The sequence below is a fragment of the Anomalospiza imberbis genome, chromosome 23 (genome assembly GCF_031753505.1).
Source record: "Anomalospiza imberbis isolate Cuckoo-Finch-1a 21T00152 chromosome 23, ASM3175350v1, whole genome shotgun sequence".
NCBI classification, from domain to species: Eukaryota; Metazoa; Chordata; class Aves; order Passeriformes; family Viduidae; genus Anomalospiza; species Anomalospiza imberbis.
Window position 1 is genome coordinate 6,065,752 of NC_089703.1, and position 23,339 is coordinate 6,089,090.

General features: G+C 41.7%; 1 protein-coding gene across 1 annotated transcript; it reads left to right on the plus strand.

The window, feature by feature from the left end:
- The first annotated feature begins 384 nt into the window (after positions 1-384).
- SSU72 (SSU72 homolog, RNA polymerase II CTD phosphatase) lies at positions 385-22,912 on the plus strand. The gene is made up of 5 exons (XM_068171760.1): positions 385-565; positions 6,285-6,428; positions 15,971-16,110; positions 20,324-20,442; positions 22,286-22,912. The coding sequence occupies exons 1-5, from the start codon at positions 486-488 to the stop codon at positions 22,385-22,387; spliced, it is 585 nt and encodes a 194-aa protein (XP_068027861.1). The 5' UTR covers positions 385-485; the 3' UTR covers positions 22,388-22,912.
- Positions 22,913-23,339: the final 427 nt, after the last annotated feature.

Sequence of the window (23,339 nt, forward strand, 5' to 3'; positions counted from 1 at the left end):
TCCTCTCCCCCTCACGAAGCTGTACATTGCAAAGCGTCTCCCCTCAGCCGCCTCCAGCCCTCCCGCTCCCCATAAAGCTTCTCCTCCGCTACCCTTCTCTGCGCACCGATACCTTATACATATATCATGACCTATATATCGACATCACGCCTATAAAATTATCCATTTTTTTAATGTATTATTTATCGCCCAAAACTCGCGGTGAGGCGGCACAACCCTCTCCCTCCACGCTGCGCCCGACGCCTCCCAGAGCTCGCCGGCGACTCACGCTCCACTCGCCCTCGCCCAGCACCCTCCGGTCCCTTCTCCCGGCACTCCCCTCACGGCGGCCGCGGCCGCTCCGCCTCCCCCGCGCCGTGCCGCGGTTGGCCGCGGCGGGGCCCTGCTGACACGTCCCGTCCCCGCCCGCCGCGCTGCCGCCGCCATTTTGTGGAGCGGCGGCCGGGAGGGAGGGAGGCGCGGGCAGCCCCAGCGCCGTGCCCGCCATGCCGTCCGCGCCGCTCCGCGTGGCCGTGGTGTGCTCCAGCAACCAGAACCGCAGCATGGAGGCGCACAACATCCTCAGGTAACCGCTGCTGCACGGTTCGCCCCCCGTGCCGCCGGCGCTCCGCTGTCGGAGGCGCGGATGGGGCCGTGCTTTGGGGCCCGGCCCGGCAGGCCCGTGGTTGCGGGGCAGCACCTTGCCTTCGCCCTGCCTTCATCCCGCTCGTAGCCGCTTTTCACCTCGCTGCCGCCATGTTTGTACGCCCTTTTCATCCCCCTTTTCCCCGCTTTTTGCCCCGTTTTCACCTCGCCTGCTCCGCGCCCCGCTCCAGGCCGCGGTCGGGGTCCCGGCCCTCCCTGACGGAGCTGTGGCCCCAGTGCTGCAAGCACGACCTGGGGCCTTGGGTGGAGCAGGGCCTGTGTCTCGGCGTGTGGAAACTTAGGTGTTCCCTTTTTCCCTGGGGTTCCCCCCCCCTTTTTTTTTTTTTTTTTTTCGTTTTTTAATTTTTTTTTTTCTTGAGTCCATTTGAAATGAGCCCACAGGGAAGCCGGACAGGGATTCTTCCTCAGGAGCTGGAGTGATAGGACAAGGCGTAATGGGTACAGAGTGAAAGAGAGGAAATTTAGGTTAGATGTTAGGAAGAAATTTTTTTAGTGTTGTAAAAAGGGTGGTAAGACGCTGGCACAGGGAGATTGTGGCTGTCCCATCCCTCGGAAGTGTCCAAAGCAAGGTTAGGCAGAGCTTGGAGCAGCCTGGGATGGTGGGAGGTGTTGGGTTTTAAGGTCCCTTCCCACTCATTAACATTCTGGGAAGACTGGGCCACTCTCTGCCCTAAAAGGGAGCCCTTTCCTCTCACAGGAAAACCAGAACATTCGGTTCAGAATGCTAAATGTCTTTGAGATTATGAGTGTTAATCTGTTTAGTACTCCCAGTGCTCTCAGCTTGGCTGCAGAGGTGAGATGGGAGACTTGGGACAGACGGATGGACAGGAGAGACCTGATCTGCCTGAAATCGTGTCCCTAAATCTTCCCCTTGCACTGCAGAAACATGATAAGGATGGTCGGGTTTATTTTATTAAAGTTATGCAAAGAAACATTCACATCAGAAATACACGTTGATGGCATAATAAGCGAAACAACTGTGCGTAAGCTGCGTGCTACATGTAAATAAAAATAAAAATAAAAGCTTTGAAAGGAATAAATAATAGAAGCATTTGGTCTGGCAGCCATCTTACTGTGACAGCATTTCATGCACTTCAGCTCACTCTTGGCATCGGATGTTACCTGTGGCAGTTCTGTGAAAACATGACATTGTTTTTCCTCTAATAATGCTGGAACTGAGTTTTAATTGAAAGCTGAGTGTTAAGGACAAAGTTAAATGTACTTCTGATGTCCGGCCTTTTCCTTCCCCTGTGTTTTTGCAGGAGTAAATCACTTCCGGTGTGACTGATGTTTGCCAGACGTGGCAGGGGTGGTTTTTAAAAGTCTCTTCTCCCTTAAGATTTGAATTTAAAAGTAACGAAACAGTATTTAGAAAACGTTTATTTTTATTAACATGTTTTGTAGTTACAGCAGCAGTAGCGTAAATGGCAAAGCAGAGATAAATTGCTGATGCTGCTGTAAAGAAATAACAGCCCTTTTGCCAGTAAACTTCAGGAAAATGTCTGTGTTGGCTCCAAGCCAGCCTGCCTCACCAGTTCAGGGCAGTGTGTTGCAACGCAGTTGGAAAGAACACATGATTAAAAGAGGAAGAAGCTGAGGAATTACGAAATTTTAAGGTATTTTGTTACTGGATGACAAGACTTTAAAAGACACAAATTCTGTGTGCTGTTGGAAAACAAAGTCTGGGGTCCAGCATTCAGCGTGCTTTGTAATTAACCGAGTTTTAAACACTTTGTTCTAATTTTCCAGCAGAAGTCAGGCTGAAGGCCTGTCTGATAAGAGCCATCACCACAGGGCCGAGGAAGCAAAGGGGAGCAGGAAGAGCAGTGCAGAAAGCCACGGGCCCTCCTTAAAAGCTGTCAGGCTGGCTGTGTGTAACCCCGCCCTAGGTCAGCTCTTACTCACCCTGCATTATTTTAATGCTTTTGCAGGCTCTGCTGGGGTGGGGTGAGGTGAGAAGAGAAGCAGAGCAGGCCTGGGTGCTGTGTAAGCCCTGCACAGCAATAACAAAAACATCCTCCTGTTGCAAACACAAATCCACAACACAGCTGCTGGGACAAAAATTAACTCTACCCCAGCCAAAACCAGCACGCTCTACAAGTGATCTTTTATTTTATATTTTGTCATAGAGCATGCACACTCAGGCCATGGTTCTCCCTCAGAGGAGGAAGGCAGAAGGGTAAATCTCTTTCAGCCAAACTTTTTTATGCAGCAACTTCCACATTTCTCTTTGCTTGGTAGTGCCCTGATGGCTTTGGAAGGAAGTTACTGAGTTCAAGTTCTCTGTGTCACTTACTGGCAATAAAAATTTCTAAAATGCTGATACACACTTCTGCCACATATTCCTTGTTGTAGAAAGCTAACTTTTAGGAAGTTAGGAGTATAAACATGAGATCTTAGTGACAGCAGGGAAATTAAAGTATTGCAACCCCTGTAGCAAAAAGTTAGTTCTCTTATTGATGTTAAGAAAACTTAAGTTATACGTGTGCTGTTTTCAGAAGTTGTTACTCAAAGCTTCTCTCCTGGCATCATCTGTCAGCACCAAAATGCAGGCAGGTATTGGCATCTGTATTGCCTAATTTAAGAAATCCTAAATTAATAAACACCCCCTCCCCCCCCAAGAAGGAGATATTTTTATATTAAAGCACACTTTCATTTGACAGCTTAGTAGTGATAATGCAAATTACAAGTTGTTAGTATTCAAAGTGAGTTAACAATGCTTTTGTCCTGCTGTTCAGCAGTGTGGGCTTGTTTTGGGGGGGTGTTTTTTTTTATATTGATTGGGTGGCATGAGATCTTTTTTAAGTAGCCTACAAGGGTTGCTGGTTATTTTCCTGCTACCTCTTGTGGAAAGGGACGTGGTAAAATTAGTATTTTGTCCCCTGAAATCCTTCACCACTCTGAGTGCAGTGGCACTGCAGGATTTATTATTGCATTTGCTTTAATATTTAGCAATATTTCCTACAGCCATTGGAAAGAGAGGCTGTGCTGTTAGGAACATACAATAAACTGAAGAGCAATTTCATAAGAATGTCTGAGATCCCCAGATAAGAGTGAAATAAAAGTTGTGAACAAAAGCTCATGTCTCAAGCTGCACAGATGATTATTATTTCTCCTGCCAGTGCCTGGAACTGAGTGGTCCCAGTCAGTGCAGTCCAGGTTGGTCTCTTATTTCAGAATTATTTTCAGTGAACTCTGAGATCCTTTGGAGGGGTGTGCTCAGGGGAACTTGAGTGATCCTTTGTGATGAGCTTTGGACTGAGAGGTGAGCAGAGTGCTGAAACGAGATCTGGGCAGTGACTCACTTTGTCCTTAACGCATTGGTAGTTTATCAGCCTTAACAGAATTCATAAAAACAACTTCCTGAAATATGCTCGTTATTAGTCTGTTAAAGTTTAAGCACATTTTAGTCTGTCTTACTCTTTACTTTTTGTGCCAAAGCTCATTTTTTTCCATCTCCTGCATAGTTTTACCAGGTGAAAACCAAACCCATTGTCTTGTAGGAAATGTTCATTTTTACAGATGCGCCACATTTCCACAGACACGTGAGGATTCACGGCACTGGATGTGTCCAGCTATTTAATAAAAGCTGAATAATATTTAATAAAAGCTCCTGACTGATGCCTCTCTGCAGGCATTTTTCCATCTCCTGTGCCCCAGTTGTTGCAAGAAATGTGTTGAAATGTTTTTAGAATATTTTATTGTACCTGGGGCATAAATAGTGTAAAAATTGACACTGCCACTCACCAAGGTACAAAGCATGAAATTCCATGTGAGGAACTCCTGTTCCAGCTATTAAGTAATTTTGAATGGATCATGGGCCTTGGAGGCACAAATTTTTGACGTGTTAAATGTCAAAGATTTCAAATTGGCTTTGTATGACATCATGCAAACTTCAGGGACATCTACAGCAATTAGAGGTGGAGGTTTTAATGTGTGATCCAAGCAGATCTGTTTCAAAGAATAATGTTAAAGAAAATAAAGGGAACCGTAGAAGAAAAGATCAAATTGAAACATGAATTTTTTAGCACTGCAATTTCTTCTGTACATATTATGTCTCACTTCATATCCAGTAGAAGCAGCAGAATCAAAACTTGGATCTGCAAGTATTGCAGGGAAAATAAATGAACAGTGACTCATAACTGCACCAATTACATGTGATGGAGGGTTGGGAGGGACAAAGAATTGCACTTTATTCCACTTGTATCCATTTCAGTCATCAGTCCTGCAGAAAGAAGCAAAAAACCCTCATGTTATCTTGTCTGTTTACAGAAATAGGCACCTATAAATAGTTGCTGGAGGAAAAAGTGTGGGGAAGCAAGAAAAGAGAAAGGAGGGGCTGTGTTCCAGTAGGAGGAGCTGAAGGAAATAAGTGTTGGTAGTTTCAGAGCTGTGTTTGAGCTTGGGGCAGGAGGTGATCACAGTCTCTGCCCAGCAGCATTTGGGATCACTTTGGGGACAGCCTTTGAAGGCAAACAGACAATTGGAGTTGGTGTCTTCGGCTGAATTCCCTTGGATGTGCACACCAAGGAGCCTGGGGCCAACTCTTGCACTGAGTCCCAGTTCTGCTCACTCCCCTCAGAGGAAAGCACTGCAAATCTGGGGTTGTTTCTGGCGCCGTGGGGGCACAGGCACTGGGTTGTTCACTTGCTTTTTGTTTTAACATTGTTCACTCCATTCAGTCTCTGCTAAAGTTATTCAAGCTGAAAGTGTGAGTCCTTAAAAAAACAGATTAACTCCCGGTCTTGCTGTTTCAAGTTAGGTTTTCATCACCGACCCAAATGTTTCAGCCTTCTGGGTGATGGCAACAGTGTTTTACCATGTTACTTTGTCCATTAGACCACCAGAAAATCTCTTTTTTGTCCCATTATTCAATACATTGCTGTATTTTTTAATATTACTGAAGGAGGTGTTGAGGTTTGAGTATTTCAGTTAATCAGTAAGAACATTTTGGCATTACTCCTAAAGACAAGCAGGTTCCTGCCTCTTTTTTTTTTTTTTTTTTTTTTTTAATTGTAACTATTAAACAAGTAGTTGTTCATAAGAATGGAATGAAGTAATCCCTGGTTTAGCCAAGAGTTTTAGAGAGCAGCCAGCAGAACATCTGCCCCACTTGTGTAAAGGTAATTGCACTGTATGGTTTACAGTGGCAGGCACACAGATGTTTGTCCTGGGCTAATTAAATTACACTTTGGGCAACAAAGTGAGAAGAATAATGCAGTTAGGCCAACAGTCTCAGCAGGACACTGAAGTATTGATCAGTCAGTACAGTTACTTATTTGTATCAAGAGAAAATCATCTTTGTCTGTGTTGTCACGAATACAAAACCTGTTTGTTGCAAATCCAGGATGTCTGAAAGCACGAATGACATTTCCAAATAGCTGTGTACCATAATTGTACGAAAATTCCTGTCAAATAGAGGTGCTTCCCTTGAAATGGTGTGTGAATTTAGATTGTAACTGCGAGGAAAATACACGTTGGGTACTCCGGGCAATTTGGTTGCGCAACTGGCTTACCTTAGGAATTTTAGCTGTGGCTAAGAAGTGTTTTTAAGATTCACTCTAATATTCTTCAGCACTTTAAAAGTTAAAGTCCATCCAGTCTAACTGTCTTCTCCCCCCTTCCCTTGTGTCTTTCAGCAAACGAGGATTCAGCGTCCGATCCTTTGGCACAGGGACTCACGTGAAACTGCCAGGACCAGCCCCGGACAAGCCAAATGTTTATGACTTCAAAACAACATATGATCAGATGTACAATGATCTGCTTAGGAAAGACAAAGAACTGTATCCCTGTGGCATGGCCTCTTTAAAAAATCCAGTGTGGTTCATCCTTGAAAGGTGTAATTCATTATTTGGCATTAAGAATCTCTAGAGTTGCTTGGCTGGCGAATTTTAAATGAATTAAGTTTATAGGAGGTTTTTTTTTTTTTTTTTTAACAGTGGGCCTCTAATGCTCCCTTGTAAATTGTTACCCAGTTCCAATGCACACATTCCAAATGCTCTTTTGTAGTGTGTTACCATGTTTAGCTCTTGAATGAACACATCAATACCCTCAGATTGTCCATTGCCTCCCCTGCACTGTGGATCCTTCTCAGTGCAAAGACTGTCCTGAGTATGGATTTGGGAAGAGCGACCACCTCGACTTTAATGTTGTATTTAGCTCAGACAAACTGCCAGGTAAGGCTTACAGAATACTTTCTCTGGGAGAGAGGATGCCTTTCATTAAAGAGCTCACCCTTCTCACTGAGGATTTTGTGATATGTGATTTGCTCTGTGCACCGAGAAAAAATAACCCTGTAGTTTGTTATAAAGAATGGACAGAGGAGGGCCCAATAACATTTAATCCTGGAGAGCAAAGGTGATCAGGGTTAGGCACACTACTAAAAATGTCCCAGCTGCATTATTTTAAAATACCTCTATTTAAAGTTGATTTTTTAAAATAAGAAAACCCACAAACAAAACTTGGGGAACTCATTCTAGATGTTTTTTCAACAAGGATCCTTTTTTTTAAAAAAAGTTCAAAATGTAGGATGTAGTCTTAGTATATCACATGTGATGTGCTGGTTTATTTGATTTTTTTTTTTTTATCCTTCTGCCTATAGAGAAAAGGAAAATCTTGCAAACCCATCTTAATGAGGTATGCCATATCCATATCCTGATTAAAAGAACTGCTTAAAAGAAAATTCCTTGAACTGAGAATGAATTTTAACAAGCACCAACAACTTGAGATTTCCTTTTTTGAATTCTTCACTGCTGCTGTGCTGAATATGGCAGTACTTAAGAAAAAAAAAAAAACAACCAAAAAAAACCAACAGGAAGCCAACTTGTTCCCCCTCTCAGCATGATTTGGAGTCACCATTGTGGTTCTGCTCCATGCTTTGCTGTGTTCCCCAAATATATTTGCAGTGTAACAGTTAAACCTTTTCTCAGGATAAAGGAGGTTTAAACAAAAGCCACTGCAAGGGAAATAGGGCAACGGCAAAAAGCCTCTGTGACTTTGCTTTTTTGATTCTCAGATAATTTAAGGTTTTCAGACTGAAGACTGGCAGCACAGAAAGCAACTCCATTTCCAGAAGTGGGTTTTGAGGGTAAAGATTTTAACCAAAACCAGACCTGCTCTCATCAGCGAGTTGTGGAATAGGGTTTTTTTGTGTCCCAGGGGCTCTCAGTTCTGTTGGGTGAGCATAACTTCAGAGAGGGGATGGGAATTACCTGTGGGGTGGGAGGGGCTGCTCTCCTCATGGGCTCGGAGTGTGGTTGGGCTGGGGGTACAAAGGAGGGGTGGTTCCATATGATTGAGCTGCTTATTCTGTTTCCCAGCCTTGCTTTCATCATCTGTAGCCTGAAATTTTGAGTCTTGCTGCCAACACCCTGCTTATTCCCATATCCAGTGAGGAGACACCTGAGGTTTGAGTGCTCTCCTTGCAGGCACTGTGGGCACCAGATACTCAGTGACACTGTGGCTGTGAGGGAACATCCTCTGCCCAAATAAACAACCCCCAGGTTCAGAAGGCAGTGGCCTCAAACCAAAATGAGCTGCTGCACTGCTGGACTTCACTCAGAGCAAGGTTAAAGTTGTGTTAGAGAGAAGAGATGCACTGAACCTCTACTGTTCACTTGAGAAGAGGGGGAACAGCTATTAAAAACCCACTCTGCAGAGATTAAAAGCACCTTCATTGCAGTTAATTAGTGAAATATAGAGCACAGGCTCTCAGACCTTGAAGGCATATGTTGAATTTCAGCAGCACATGAATAGGGGATTAATGGAGCCAGGAATACAGATTTGGTTGAGTAGGTGGTTACAGTAGATCTAAAATGGAAGTACTTCAAAGCCTTTTAAGATGTGGCAGTTAAAACTTAGAGTTAAAATAAGTATCAGCATCTCCCATTGAATTTTTAGAATGTAGCATTTGAATTCCCTGAGCCCCAGTCAAGAACTGCCCCAAAACCATTCAGCAGTGTTCTGAATGTTGCTTTTTAAAATATTCCTCTGTTATTTCTAGGACAACAGTAGAGAACCCTGCTCCTAATTTGAGGAAGACACAGCCATGGTCTGTAGTTCCCATACACCACCTTGTATTTGCAGATGTAACCCACCTTTCCCACATTAGCATTATTTGTCCTTATCATTACTTACCCCTTACAACTCTGAGAAGGGGTGTGAGGACTTCATTCTAATTCTGTGGTGGTGACCTTAAAGCTGAAACAAAAATAGAGCAAAACTGCTGGTGAGCTTTGCCTTCAAGTGAAGGCAGAAACTAGTCAAGGGTGAAACTTGCTAAACAGTTTAAATTTAAACTCAATTTACAACTTCATCAGCAGTTGATGTTGTGCCCAGGGATAGGAGCTGTTCAAATGGAAATTTGGCCAGATTTCTGCAGGAATTGCTCCTGGGTTCTTTATCAATGTGAGTAACTCCATGGCTGATTTCTTTCCTTTCCTCAACACTGATGTGTCTGTGACCCACATTAAAGATGTTCTTCACAGATGGGGTATTTTTAATTAGGATTTCTAGGCAGCCTGCACCTACCCTGCAAGCTTGGCCTCCTGCTCTGTTCCTGACATTTTTTACCTCCTCTTTTAATTTGACCTCCCTAACTTCAGATAGGATTCCAGTTTTAGCTCCTTAGCTCCATGAGGTTATAAAATTGAGGGGAGGGTGGAAAATGTGTCCTGAAGAAGTTCCTAAAGCTGCTGCAGTTAGGAGGAGAATTCCAGAAATGAAGAAGAACTCGGTGCCATCTCCCTTGAAGACATTGATTCTTTTCTGTCAAAAAAAAAAAAACCCAAAAGGTAGTGCTACTCTTGGTGATGGCATCTAGCTTTAACTCCGTGAACTCCATATTGAAGTTGGATGCCCATGTGATATTTTATATGTAGCTCAGTCTTGAGGAGTAACTGACCTAAATTCTACTTCAGGTAAGCTCTTCATGCATGTATTTATCTTACATTTTCATCTGGTTTTTCTTCATGGATTTTGAACTGCTAAGCACTTGTCAGCTTCTGTCCTGAGCTGTCATTCCAGTGTTCAGCAGGAGAGCTGTTTCTCTGGAAGCCACTTTGGAATGTTTCATTTAGATCTGTTGAGGGATTTTTTTCCTTTTTGTTGAGTTTGGGTATTTTCTTCTCTCTTTTTTTTTTTTTTTTTGAAGCCTAACCTTGCAAGAGCTAAAAATAGTTGAAATCATGGCCTGTGTGTCGGTGGCAAAACTTCTTCCAAAAGCAGAGCGGTACAAGTCTCATGTTCTTTCTTACCATGTCTTACAAAGCACTTCAGTGCTGCTAGAAATAGAGAGCGGGGATGAGGAGGGAAAGAAAGTGTTTAAACTGGATTTAAACAGGCTTCTGAGAGGCACATTTCTGCAAATCAACATGCTTCCAGCCACAGGCTGCATTCCAATCCTTTTTTCTCCATGAAGGATTGTTAAGACCAAAATGCTTCACAAAATCTTGGGCCTTTCAGAGGCAGCAAATTTTCAGTACTTCTTCATCTGCCTTCTGATCACACTGCCTTTAATCTTGGCTTCATTCACATTAAAAACGAAATACATCAAATTATTAAAAATATATGAGCTGGGTATATATTATTTAAATATTATTTCCCCTGTGTTTGAGCTGTGGGACATGGTACAAACTACAGACTCTGATCTAATAGCAAATGCTTTCCAGCAACATAAAACACCCTCTGCCATCCTGTCTCTTGTGGGTAGTCTGAAAGGTTTATTTCCTTATCCAAGGTGAGCCCCAAACAGATCTGAGGAATTCTGACTGAAGCATCCAGTGTGAGGCTGATGAGTCTTGTAAAATCCATTCAGAGCTGCAGTGATCTCACTCTTTGGCACTTTTATCCCAGTTTGAAGGAAGGGAGCGAAGTGACAGTCGATGCTTCTTGCCTTGAAGTTCCCTCCCATTAACACAAAACTACTGTGCCAACATTAGGAATGCTTATACTTCTTTTTTCTTTATTCCAAACCAATTCCCTTTTCATTTCGACTGTAATTCCTTAAACTGGCATTGATTGCAGGCCAGGGATGTTTCCTGCAGACCTCATCCAGCGTGGTGCTTTCTCTGCATCCTCCTGGTGCCAAGTGGTCCTACTGTCTCTTGATTGTATTCTCAGGTTTCCCAAATGTGCTAAATGAAACGGTTTAATCGATTTAGGGTTTGCAGTGCTTGTGGTTTGCTCTGTCTGAGGTACCTTCGGCTGTAACTGGAAATTCTGAGCTTCACAGCAGCAGAAGAAGGGTGACAGCAGCAGAAGCCAGTTTGGAAATGGCTGTTGTAGTCTCTGCTTCCCCAGGCAAGGGGATGATTCATCCTTTCCCACAGACCTCTCCTCAAAGCACTTCCCCCTCCCGGTCCTGCATTTGCTGCTCATCTCTGGAACCTGGCACTGCTTCCCAGACCTGAGGGAGCAGCCCCAAGTCCCGCTGGAAGGGACCTTAAATGTCATCTCATTGCACCCCTGTCCATGGCAGGAACACCTGGCATAGACCAGGCTGCTCAGAGCTTTATCCAGCCCTCTCGCTCGTCTGCTGCTCCTTGGAGTGACTGCAGAAGTGACATCTCCGTGTCACTCACTGCCAGGTGATCAAACACTCTGGATTCCAGCAATCCAAACCAAACTCCTCTTGAAGCTCATACTTGGATGAAGTGCACACTCACCTGTTTGATGGCATAGTCAGACTCAGTGCCACATCCTCGAGTCATCTTGGTACCCTTGTCATTCTGCTAGTCCCTCCAGTACATCTGTGACATTCCTTCTCCGCCTCTTTGCCACTGGACTTGGCCATTACTCCCTCTTTTCCCTCTGGCAGCTGGATCTGTCAGTTCTCACCCCAAATACAGCTTGAGCTGCTCACCACTGCTAAATTCTTGTCTGGCACTTGAGCTCAGGGCTAAACTCGGTGTTTGCTGCCTTCACTGATGTGAAGACACTTCACCCTCAGCTTTGGGCTCAGCCAGGCTTCAGGAGCTGAGCAGGGTTGGCATGTGGTTATTTATATTTGGACCAGCTCCTAGGAGCAGTTGGATCAATCCTTGCAGCTCATGGTTACAAATGCTGGGTGCTTGTCTTTCACTAGAAAAAACAAGTCCAGGTATTTTGCAGGTCATTCATGCAGGCACAAATGTTGTAGAAATGTCATGGAGCTCAGCTTAGTGTATTCCTGATTGTTTTGGATGGCATATTTTAGAATCCCAAACTGGTTTGGGTTGGAAGGGACCTTAAAGCTCATCCTGTGCCATGGGCAGGGACACCTTCCACTGTCCCACGTTGCTCCAAGCGCCATCCAGCCTGGCCTGGAACATTTCCAGGGCAGCCACAGCTTCTCTGGGCAACCTGTGCAGGGCTTCCCCACTCTCACAGGGAGAAACTTTTTCCTAATATCCCATCTCACCCTGCTCTGTTTCCATTTGAATCCAAGAGAATGGTTCAGCTTAAGACTTGATAAAGTTAGGGACCAACAGAAGACTTGTGAGCAATCTCTGGTTTGTTCCAAACTGCCCAGTTTCCATTCCAAAGGACAGGCGTTGTATTAGGAAATTTTTTCTGATTTCTGCTCTGTTTCCATTTGCATCCAATAGAATGGTTCAGCATTGATTGTGCAAATTCTCTAGTTTGTTCCAAACTGCCCAGTTTCCATTCCAAAGGACAGGCATTGTGTTCTCTGGGTGTGGAATGAAGGCAGTTACTGCAGCCATAACCACTGTGCCTGGAAATTGAAATTTGTGGTGCCTGTGCCCATTTCCAGTCTTTCATTCCCTCTAAAAGGAGCTGGTTCTGCAGGTGGAGGATGCTTGGGCAGCCTCACGCCCCTCACACATTTCATTTAAGGAAATGTCCAGTTCCTAGACAAAATAACACAAGGTGTTCTGTTTATAGTGCAGATACTAAAAAATAAATAAGGATGATATGGAAAAGAGACCTGCAAATGCCATTCATGCTTTGGTGAGAAGCACTCTGCTCCTGGTTTTCCCAAAGAAGAAATGCAGTGTTTGAGGATGGTGTCAGCTGCACCAAAGGGAATAATCAGCAGATTTATTTGAAGATGTAGAAGAAGCTTTGGGTGCCATCCATTACTTTAAAGATTTTTTTTTTCCCTAAAATGAATGTGTACATTTTAACAAGTATAATTTGCCCAGTTAGGTTTAATAAATTGGCTTTTATATTTTCAGGAATGGCCTGGGTTGGAAGGGACCTTTTAAGATCCCTCATCTCATTCCACCCCTGTCCATGGCAGGAACACCTGGCATAGACCAGGCTGCTCAGAGCTTCATCCAGCCTGGCCTTGGACACTTCAAGGGATAGGGATGGGAATTTTAGATCTATATAAATAATTCCTATACCCCAACACTTCCAGCTCAAATCACTTGTGAGCTTCAGCTTCACATGGGAGTTAAAAGGAAATTTACTGAATACTTTAGATGAGTAAGATAATTTTATCATACAGGATAGAGACTTGACTCTCTTGGCCATCTCTAGGTTGGTGCTCGTGGCTAAAAGTGGTTTTTGGGTCCTGTCAGTGACAAATAATGATAAAATTTGGAGGGGTGAGGGATGTTTGGAGGGTAAGGGATGGTTACCCAGATGTCTGGAGCAGGTTACCCATCAATTGGATGGTAAAAGACATTTCTGGTGTCCATGGCAGGAATTCTAAATTTGGGTAGCAAAAGCAGTGAAAGTTTAGGGATTTACCTAAACACTTTTTTATTTTTTTAAATAAATCTTCATCACTAGTATAGGATAACCTTAGCTAAAATGAGAGAATGCACAGTCAGTAACAGAAATTCTCCATGAGAATGAGCAACAATGCTGTGCCTCTTGGAAAAACCCAACTCTTGTGCTGCAACATCTCCTTTTTATATCAAGCCTTTCCACTGCTGAGATGTCCTGCCTAAATTCCATCACACCGTGGTCCTGTTCAGCACAGTTACTCTATTAAAGGTGAAATCTGAGTTGGACTCTGGAGAAATGTGGTGGATTTACTCTGCCAAGAGTTAGGTGAAGGGAAATGTAGGCAAGTTCTGGTGTCCTCCTGGGCTTGGTAGGGCTACAAAATGTGACAGCACAGAAAACCAGGGGAATTCTGTCCTGAAAAGAGAGAAGGGATGCACAGGACAGGGAGTGTGGAGTTGAAATCTGTTGGAAGGAAAGCAGAGCCTGACTTAAATGACCCAACACCTGCCAGTGTGGTGGAAACCATTCATAAGTTGTATCTGCATTCACCTGATCTCCAAAAAGTTGGGTTATTATACCTTGGAAAAATAACATGCAGAGCACACCCCCTTCCTGGCTTTTTCCAGGTGAAAAAGATTCCAGGCAACCAAATAGGAAAGCACCATAAATCTTCACTGCTTCTCTCAGTCTCCTTTTATAGGCAGATGGACCCTTGGAAAAAAAAAAATAGCTGTAAGTTGGCAGCAGAGAGCTGGGCTGTGAGCAGAAATCTTGTGTGGGTTTGGGAATCTGCGTAATTCTGTCTCCAGGCTCACTCAGGAAAGCGAGGGGACAGATGCCAGCAACATTTTATCCTAGAAAGGGAAAAAAGAGAACCCAAAAAAGTGTGTGGGATGTTGTGGATTTTTTTTTTCCCCTCTTGAACTGCATGATGTAGAAATGAGGAGTGCAGAGCCCGGGGAGGGCTCCCCTTCCAACTGAGCAAAGCGACGCAGGCAGATGTTGGCATATTTTGGAAATGGCAGATATTTTGGAAATGGTATTTTGAAAGTGCAGTCATTTTCCAGCTCTGCAAGTAACCAGAGGTCTGAGATGGCTTCATCCAAGTGCGTTGTTTGTTTTTTTTTTCCCCCAAACATGGCAAACCCCAGGAGATTTCACAGGGGTGCTGGCATGCAAGAGCTTTGGGCTGTAAAGGACAATTCCTTAAGAATATAAGGAGAAACCTTTTGGGAAAGAAGTGTAGAAAAGGCTTGGGAGTAGAGAAAAGAAATGCAGCAGAAGTGAGGCTAATTGACAAGATTTAATTGTGATAAGCATTCTATCACTCAGTTTGTGGTGCAGAATTGAAATTACAAGTAGTTGAAGTGCAGAGATGCAGACACACAGAAGAACTGAATCTATTTCCGACATGAAGTAGACTCTTGTAGGTAGAAAGCTGGGTTTAATTTTTAATATAAGTTAAACATTTGAAGGCTTTAAAAGCTTTGGAGGCTTTTTGCTTGAGCAGGAGCACCGTGAGCACACAGGTGCACATCTGGCCAGTAGAATTTCAGCTCCTGCTAAAAGGTAGGCAGGAAATTGTTTGTCCTTTGTTACAAAAATAGTAGGAGTGTTTTCTGAAAAGAAATACCTGTCACCTTTTCAGCAAGGAAATAAGCCCAGATGACCTCTTACATATTGCTACAAATGCTGGAAATTGTTTTATTCTCAGAATTGTTATCTCAAGAAATTACAGGCTGTTATCCTTACTGTTACATTGTAAAAATATCTACTTAGATGGCTAAAAATACAGCTCTGGTAAAGTCAGGCAGAGATGCATCCCCTTCCAGGCTTTCTCAATCCAAAATGTTCCTGGTATTCCAATTTACCCCCAAAACTTCCCCTTCAGATGGAGTTTGGCTTTACTCCAGCCAGCAGATCTATGTGACAGTCAAGCCTGGAGCGCTCCCAATGAAAGTGCACATCCCAGAAGGGTGGGAAACAGTGGGATTAGAGAATCCTGCCTGAAAAGGGGCTCCAGGATGTAAAAATCAGAGCCTCAAGGTTACAGCAGCAGCATAAATATAGCTCCCAAGCAGCATCACAGATTCCTTTCACACAGTGATGAGGCTCTGACAGGCATAAAGTCAGTGTTGTGCTTCGTTCCTCCCCATTTATGCATCTCAAGATATTTTTATGGGATGTGCTTCTGTGGTTTCTTTGGCTTCCTTTGGAGTTTCAGTTGCATAAATCCACATTTCCAGGTAGGGCTTTGTGCAGGTGGCACCTGAAACACCTCGGGATGGCCTTTGAAGAGTGAGGAGCAGTGGCCGAAAGGAATGTAAGACTGAACAGAACAGAACTGCTCACAGAACAGCACAGGCTGGGGGGGTCGGAGTATTTATGGATATAAAAATAGTTGCCCAAGAAAAGTTCTTCTTCTGAGGGCCTTTTAAAGCTGTGGTGCCCCTGACAGGTCTGTGAAAAGCAGCTGCATGATGGGGGTCACACTCACCATAGGATTCTCTTTAGTGGTCACTGATTTTTAGATTTGCAACCAGAATATTTTATTTTAAAGATGCGTTCATCATTTACCTTGTGCTGGTCATTTGCTCAAAACCATGACTTTCCTTCAAGTAAAGATACTTAACTCAAGCTACTTCAGATACACACAGAATGGAATTTTACACATGTTGGACAGAAATAAGAGAATCAAGCCACGTCCAGAAAGATTCCAGAACTGCAAAGATGTTTTTGATTTGATCCTAACGTGTGAAGAAAGAGTCTATGATCAAGTAGTAGAAGGTAAGGAGCTTGAACTGATAAATCAAGTTAACTTTGGGGTTTTTTTCCCTCCTCCTTGAAGTCCTCCACAAATCTGGAAACCTTTCTCTCCTCCAGCTGCTGGAAAACCAGTGAGGACAAGAGCTTGCAGTTATTGATGTAGATTTATGCACCAGAGAAGTGGTGGCTGAGCACTTGTCCCCAAAAGGTGCTGGCAGCTGCTCAGAGTGTGTGTGTACAGCAAGGGCTGGCATAAGGAAATTTATAGAAACTCCATGTTTGCTTTGGAAATGCTCATGGATCTCAGAAACTGAACAAATTGGGGATGAGCTGATGGAAAAACAAGTCTGAGCTGCCTTCCCTGCAGGCTTCCTGTGAGCTCCCAAGCAGTTTATCCCCATTAAACACCTCCTGGGCAGGTGGAGTGAAGCATGGACAGACAACTCTTCAGCTAATTAAAGCTGAAAACAGGTTTTATTTATTACAGCACTGGACACATGCAGAATATTTTCCAAAGGCATGTGTAAAAAAGTCACAAACTACTGCTCTCTACTTATCCAGAAAGGTTTTACATATTCAGATGTTTTCCAGGACACCTAATACATAATTATTACCTGTCCCCACTTTGTATTATAATTAGCTGAATGTCCATTACAGCTGTGCAATTATCCTCTTTAATTGGGTCTGTGGGCTCTGAGATGTGTCAGGGGGTTCTTTGAAGAGGAAGTAAGAGCTCTTCCTCATGGTGAACTCTTCACCCGTGTCAAGTTGGCAGGGCTTCTTGACCTGCTGGTCACAGTCCAAACCTCCCCTCATAGTTCCATTATTCTTAGAAGCCACTTGTATTTATGGTTCCTGCTCTTTTACGGTACTTCATGTGCTGTAAAATCCATGTTCCTGCTCTTTTACAGTACTCCATGTATTGTAAAATCCACATTCCTGCTCTTTTTCAATATTTCATGTGTTGTAAAATCCATGTTCCTGCTCTTTTACAATATTTCATGTGTTGCAAAATCCATGTTCCTGCTCTTTTACAATACCATGTGCTGTAAAATCCATGTTCCTGCTCTTTTACAATACCATGTGTTGTAAAATCCATGTTCCTGCTCTTTTACAGTACTTCATGTGCTGTAAAATCCATGTTCCTGCTCTTTTTCAATATTTCATGTGTTGTAAAATCCATGTTCCTGCACTTTTACAGTACTCCATGTATCCCCTGTCACTCCTAACCTGGCTTCAGTTATCCCCACCTGGTATCAATTAATTTCCTTGTGTATGATCTTTGCTGACTACATTTCTAACTGAACCCCTTAATTCATTGAAGCTCTTAATTAAAATATGTAGTTTTCACTATCTTAGCTGCATTCCTGGTTCAACCCCTTGACTCAGAGGAGCTCCTGGAGCATGGTGAGCCCTGCAAATGTTCTGCAGCTCTGCCCCAAAAATGAGTCAGAGAGGAGCCAGAAGGATCCCAGCTGGAGATCCAGCTCCACATGAGCACAGCTCAGGGCATGGATGGGAACTCCCTCAGAGCCACAGGGCTCCTCTGTTAATTCCTGGGCTGAGAATTTTGTGTCCCTGGAATTGCTTTGTGTCCCTGGAATTGCTTTGTGTCCCTGGAATTGTTTTGTGTCTCTGGAATTGTTTTGTGTCTCTGGAATTGCTTTGTGTCTCTGGAATTCCTTTGTGCCCCTGGAATTCCTTTGTGCCCCTGGAATTGTTTTGTGTCTCTGGAATTGCTTTGTGCCCCTGGAATTCCTTTGTGCCCCTGGAATTCCTTTGTGCCCCTGGAATTGTTGTGTGTCTCTGGAATTCTGTTGTGTCCCTGGAATTGTTTTGTGTCTCTGGAATTGTTGTGTGTCTCTGGAATTCCTTTGTGTCTCTGGAATTCCTTTGTGTCCCTGGAATTGTTTTGTGTCTCTGGAATTGTTTTGTGTCTCTGGAATTGTTTTGTGTCTCTGGAATTCCTTTGTGTCCCTGGAATTCCTTGGTGTCCCTGGAATTCCTTGGTGTCCCTGGAATTCCTTTGTGCCCCTGGAATTGTTTTGTGCCCCTGGAATTGTTTTGTGTCTCTGGAATTGTTTTGTGTCTCTGGAATTGTTTTGTGTCTCTGGAATTGCTTTGTGTCTCTGGAATTCCTTTGTGTCTCTGGAATTCCTTTGTGTCCCTGGAATTCCTTTGTGTCCCTGGAATTCCTTTGTGTCTCTGGAATTGCTCTGTCTCTGGAATTGCTTTGTGTCCCTGGAATTCTTTTTGGCTCTGGGTGCAGTTTGTGGGAGGTTTGAGGAGTTTCCTCCACACTGAAACACCAGCCAAGTGGGTTGGTGTCATCCATAGAGTATAAAAGTTGTCACTTGGCCTCTTGGTGGTCGTGTCACAATAAAAGGATATTTCTGGGCTTTGCCAGGGCTCTGAATGCTCAGATGAAGGGTTTGAAATGTGTTGGTGAGTTCTGCCCTGCTCCTTGAGGGCATCTTCAGCCTGTCTCAGTGGAAAGCAGCTCTCACTCTGCTTTTTGGGTGTGAGGAGGGGAAGAGCAGCCACTTGCAAATTGTCCAGCTCTCTGCCTTCACAGCGCCCTTCTCACTGGGCCCAAACGGCTCTGGATGTCAAAGATGATATTTTTAAACAGGTTTCCCAAAGTGAAGGTGCAGAGTGGAGGTAGGAGAGAGCAACTTTTCGGTTAAAATCTAGGATAAAACCTTTTAGGATATGTTAGTGTGAAAAATGCAGATTATATGGCTCTATACAGATATTTACTATATGTATTATGCTAGGTTGGAAAGTTAACATTTTAATAATATAGTAAATGTAGTTTTGTAATTGAAATTAAGCTTTAGTAGTTAAAATAGAAAATAGGTGTGTGTGGTATTCTTTTTGCTCAAGAGAAGGAGAAGATAATCAAGAAATTCTTCACACAGAGATAACAATTACAAAAACCCCTAAATCTTCCAGAGGAAAGGAATTTATGGTTTTCTTTCTCAACAAAAAACCGAACTTCTCCAAACTCGACTTAGACTTCAAGGCGCCTGGGATTAACAGGAATTCCTCAACAAGTACCGGACGAATTTCTTGTATTAAATAAATATATGCATATTCATGAAGTGATTTGTGTATGCAACAGGTTACCCCTCTTAAGGAGGGAATTCTTTTTTATCGGGGTCCTTCTCCTGGCTCACTTTTGTCCAGAGAGAGGTACCCAGCCCGGGCTGTAACTCTTTGCTGTTATTGTCTCTTTAATTGTCCTAACTCTAATTGTTTAATCTTTATTACTTTACTTGTATTAATTTTTTTTCCATTTTATTTTTAGTAAACTTTTATAAATTTTTAAAACAAGTGATTGGTGTTTATAACATTAGGGAGGCACAAGAGTAACATTGTGCACTTGGAGGAAAAATATTTTGGTTTTTCCAGCCTTGTTAGTCAATGGGACATGATAAAAGTAGAATTTTCCAATGTGACCATCAGTGCGTAGCTTGCAGTTCAGAGTGTTGGATGTACAGTGCTTTTTATAAAAATGAGCAGTTAAATCATTCCAGGTGGGGAAGTTCAAAATCCTTCTTGACTTTTGAGGTTCTTGAGCTTTGAAGATTGCCAGAGTAAGAGGAGCAGTAACTTCTTTTGAGCAGGGAAAATAAACTGCCATGACCCTTTCACAAATCTGAGTTCATATGTTTCCAAAATCCGCCTCTTGCCTTTTGAAATAAAAGGTATTATTAAGACAAAAATAAATAAAAAATATTATAGAAAATATATATAAAAATATTATACAAAATATAAGATATATAAAATATAATATTTGAAAATATAGCATATATTTTAAATATATAATATATATTGTGTAGTTATAAATTAAAATTATTTTAATATTTATGAAATAAAATAATATTAAATAAATAATAATATATAGTAAAATATTACAAATATCTATTGTATATTCATAAATTATTTTAATGTTTATTAAATAAAATAATATAAAATAAATAATCATGTATTATAAAATATTTTATAAAATATTTATACAATATCTTTATATTTATGAAATATATAATATAAAGAATAATATATAATATAAAAGTTATTATTAAGGCAAGATGAAACAAATTCTAAAAAAACACTTTGAAAAATTTACACGTGACAACACCTATGTACTTTTAAAAATCTTATTACTACTTTGTGTGAAACACGGCCTCATTCCACCCAAACTTTTGCTGTTGTGTTTTGTTTTAAACAGATTTAAACTCCCGGGAGCAGGAGACGTGTCAGCCCGTGCACGTGATCAACGTGGACATCCAGGATAACCACGAGGAGGCAACGCTGGGTGCTTTCCTCATCTGCGAGCTCTGCCAGTGTGTAAGTAAAGAGCAAACCCAGCCATCCTGCTGCTCAGGGGCTGGCCTTTGCTTGCTGCTCCACAGAACTCCTGCATTTTGCAGTTGTTCCAGTAAAATCCACGTCAAAATGCAAATTTCCACGTTCTCCTGCTTCTTTTCGGAGCTGTTGGGCAAAGGGGCGAATTGAGCTGAGCTCGTGGTTTGCAGGGTTGAACTCCCTTCAGACCAGGTGGGATTTAAATGTGAGGGTTGCCTTGTGAATCCAAATATCCTTCAAAAGCCCCTGTTTTATTGTGCCACACGAAACTAAAAACCAGAATTAAAATGAGCTGTGCTCAGTGTGGTGAGAGCAGAGGAAGGTGCTGGGCTCTTTTACACTCCAAGGTTGAGGAGTTCAGCATCCCAGGCTGGATCTGGCTCCAGCCTGGGTGATTTATTCTGCTCTCAAGTCCTTTCCAGATCCAAGAAGCCTAAAGAGGGTTCAAGGAGTTGGAATTTCAGCCATCTGCTCCTGGAGATATTCCGGAGCCTCTGTTTGTTATCTGGGGAGGAGGGGATGGTGCCTACTCAAAAAAGTCCTCCTGAAATGCCACCAGGGTGGGCTGGGATCCGCAGATCAGCGTAAAACAGAATATCTGTGCCTTTGGGAATTCTCAATAACACAGAATATCTGTGCCTTTGGGAATGTTCAATAAAACAGAATATCTGTGCCTTTGGGAATGTTCAATAAAAACAGAATATCTGTGCCTTTGGGAATGTTCAATAAAACAGAATATCTGTGCCTTTGGGAATGTTCAATAAAACAGAATATCTGTGCCTTTGGGAATGTTCAATAGAAAGAGAGTATCTGTGCCTTTGGGAATGTTCAATAAAACAGAATATCTGTGCCTTTGGGAATGTTCAATAAAAACAGAATATCTGTGCCTTTGGGAATTCTCAATAAAACAGAATATCTGTGCCTTTGGGAATGTTCAATAAAACAGAATATCTGTGCCTTTGGGAATGTTCAATAGAAAGAGAGTATCTGTGCCTTTGGGAATGTTCAATAAAAACAGAATATCTGTGCCTTTGGGAATTCTCAATAACATAGAATATCTGTGCCTTTGGGAATTCTCCATAACACAGAATATCTGTGCCTTTGGGAATGTTCAATAAAACAGAATATCTGTGCCTTTGGGAATGTTCAATAAAACAGAATATCTGTGCCTTTGGGAATTCTCAATAAAACAGAATATCTGTGCCTTTGGGAATGTTCAATAAAAACAGAATATCTGTGCCTTTGGGAATTCTCCATAACACAGAATATCTGTGCCTTTGGGAATTCTCAGTAAAAACAGAATATCTGTGCCTTTGGGAATGTTCAATAAAACAGAATATCTGTGCCTTTGGGAATTCTCAATAGAAACAGAATATCTGTGCCTTTGGGAATTCTCAATAAAACAGAATATCTGTGCCTTTGGGAATTCTCGATAGAAACAGAATATCTGTGCCTTTGGGAATTCTCAATAAAACAGAATATCTGTGCCTTTGGGAATGTTCAATAAAAACAGAATATCTGTGCCTTTGGGAATTCTCAATAAAAACAGAATATCTGTGCCTTTGGGAATGTTCAATAAAAACAGAATATCTGTGCCTTTGGGAATTCTCAATAGAAACAGAATATCTGTGCCTTTGGGAATTCTCTGTACAACAGAATTTCTGTGCCTTTGGGAATGCTGGGAATCTCAATAAATGCAGTAAAGGCCTGTTGGGTGCAGCTTGCCCAGTTAGATTTCCCCGTAAACCAAAAAAATGGGATTATTAGAGTTTTCTAACCATCAAATCCTTGGCGTTTGGTTGCTCAGACTTTTTTTCTCTTCCAGATACAGCACACAGAAGACATGGAAAATGAAATAGATGAGCTGTTACAGGAATTTGAAGAGAAAAGTGGAAGGACTTTTCTTCATACTGTCTGCTTTTATTAAAGCACCTCTGTCCCTTAGGCCTTAATCCAGATGAGGGAAGCATGTTTTTAAAGTTCTGATTATACTGTATTTTCCTGGAAAATTAATATTGATCATTTTTGTTTGTTTGTTTAAAAACTCCTTTTCAGTGTCTTTTTTTTTTGTTTGTTTGTTTGTTTGTTTTTTCAGGTATTCTGTCACAGGTAGGCAGAGATACTGGTTGGGCTTGTACATATGAAATGATTAAAAGTATACACAAAGGCCACCTATTTAAAAATTAAAATCAAGTTTTTCTTTAAATCCTACTTTAATTATTACAAGTAGGTTTTTAATTATAAAGAGAATGTTTCTTGAATATAAGTTTATATTGTATTTTTCCAGCTTATGGATTTATTTTATTTCAGTTGTGCTTTTTTTTTTTAATTTTAATGTGACAGAATGGCTGAACTCTGTGCGGATGTGAATGGAACAATGACAAAACTGAGTATCTGTATATTATTAGCTATAAAGTTGGAAGCATCCAATAAAATTGAAAAAAAAAAAAAACCTGTAAGTTTGTCTGTTTTCAGAATAGAAGCTGAGGAAGTGTGGCTGCTCTTTTTGAGGTAAAACATGGAATATTTGTGTGAGGCTTTAACTGAATTTAGGGAATTTGGGGGCAAACTCCAGCCAACAGAAGTAATATAAAGTTGTGATTAGGTGGGATCACAATAATAATTGTGATTGTTATCACAATTAACCACAACAATCGATTGTTATAATAACTATTATAATAATTATATTATATAAATCATAATAATATATATGATATATACATTATATATCAATTATATATATGATGTATATGTTATATATCAATTATATATATGATACATAGTTTATATATAAATTATATATAATAAAATACTATAAAATAAATTAAAATTTTAAAATTTAATATTTATTAAATTATATTCAACATTATAAATCAAAA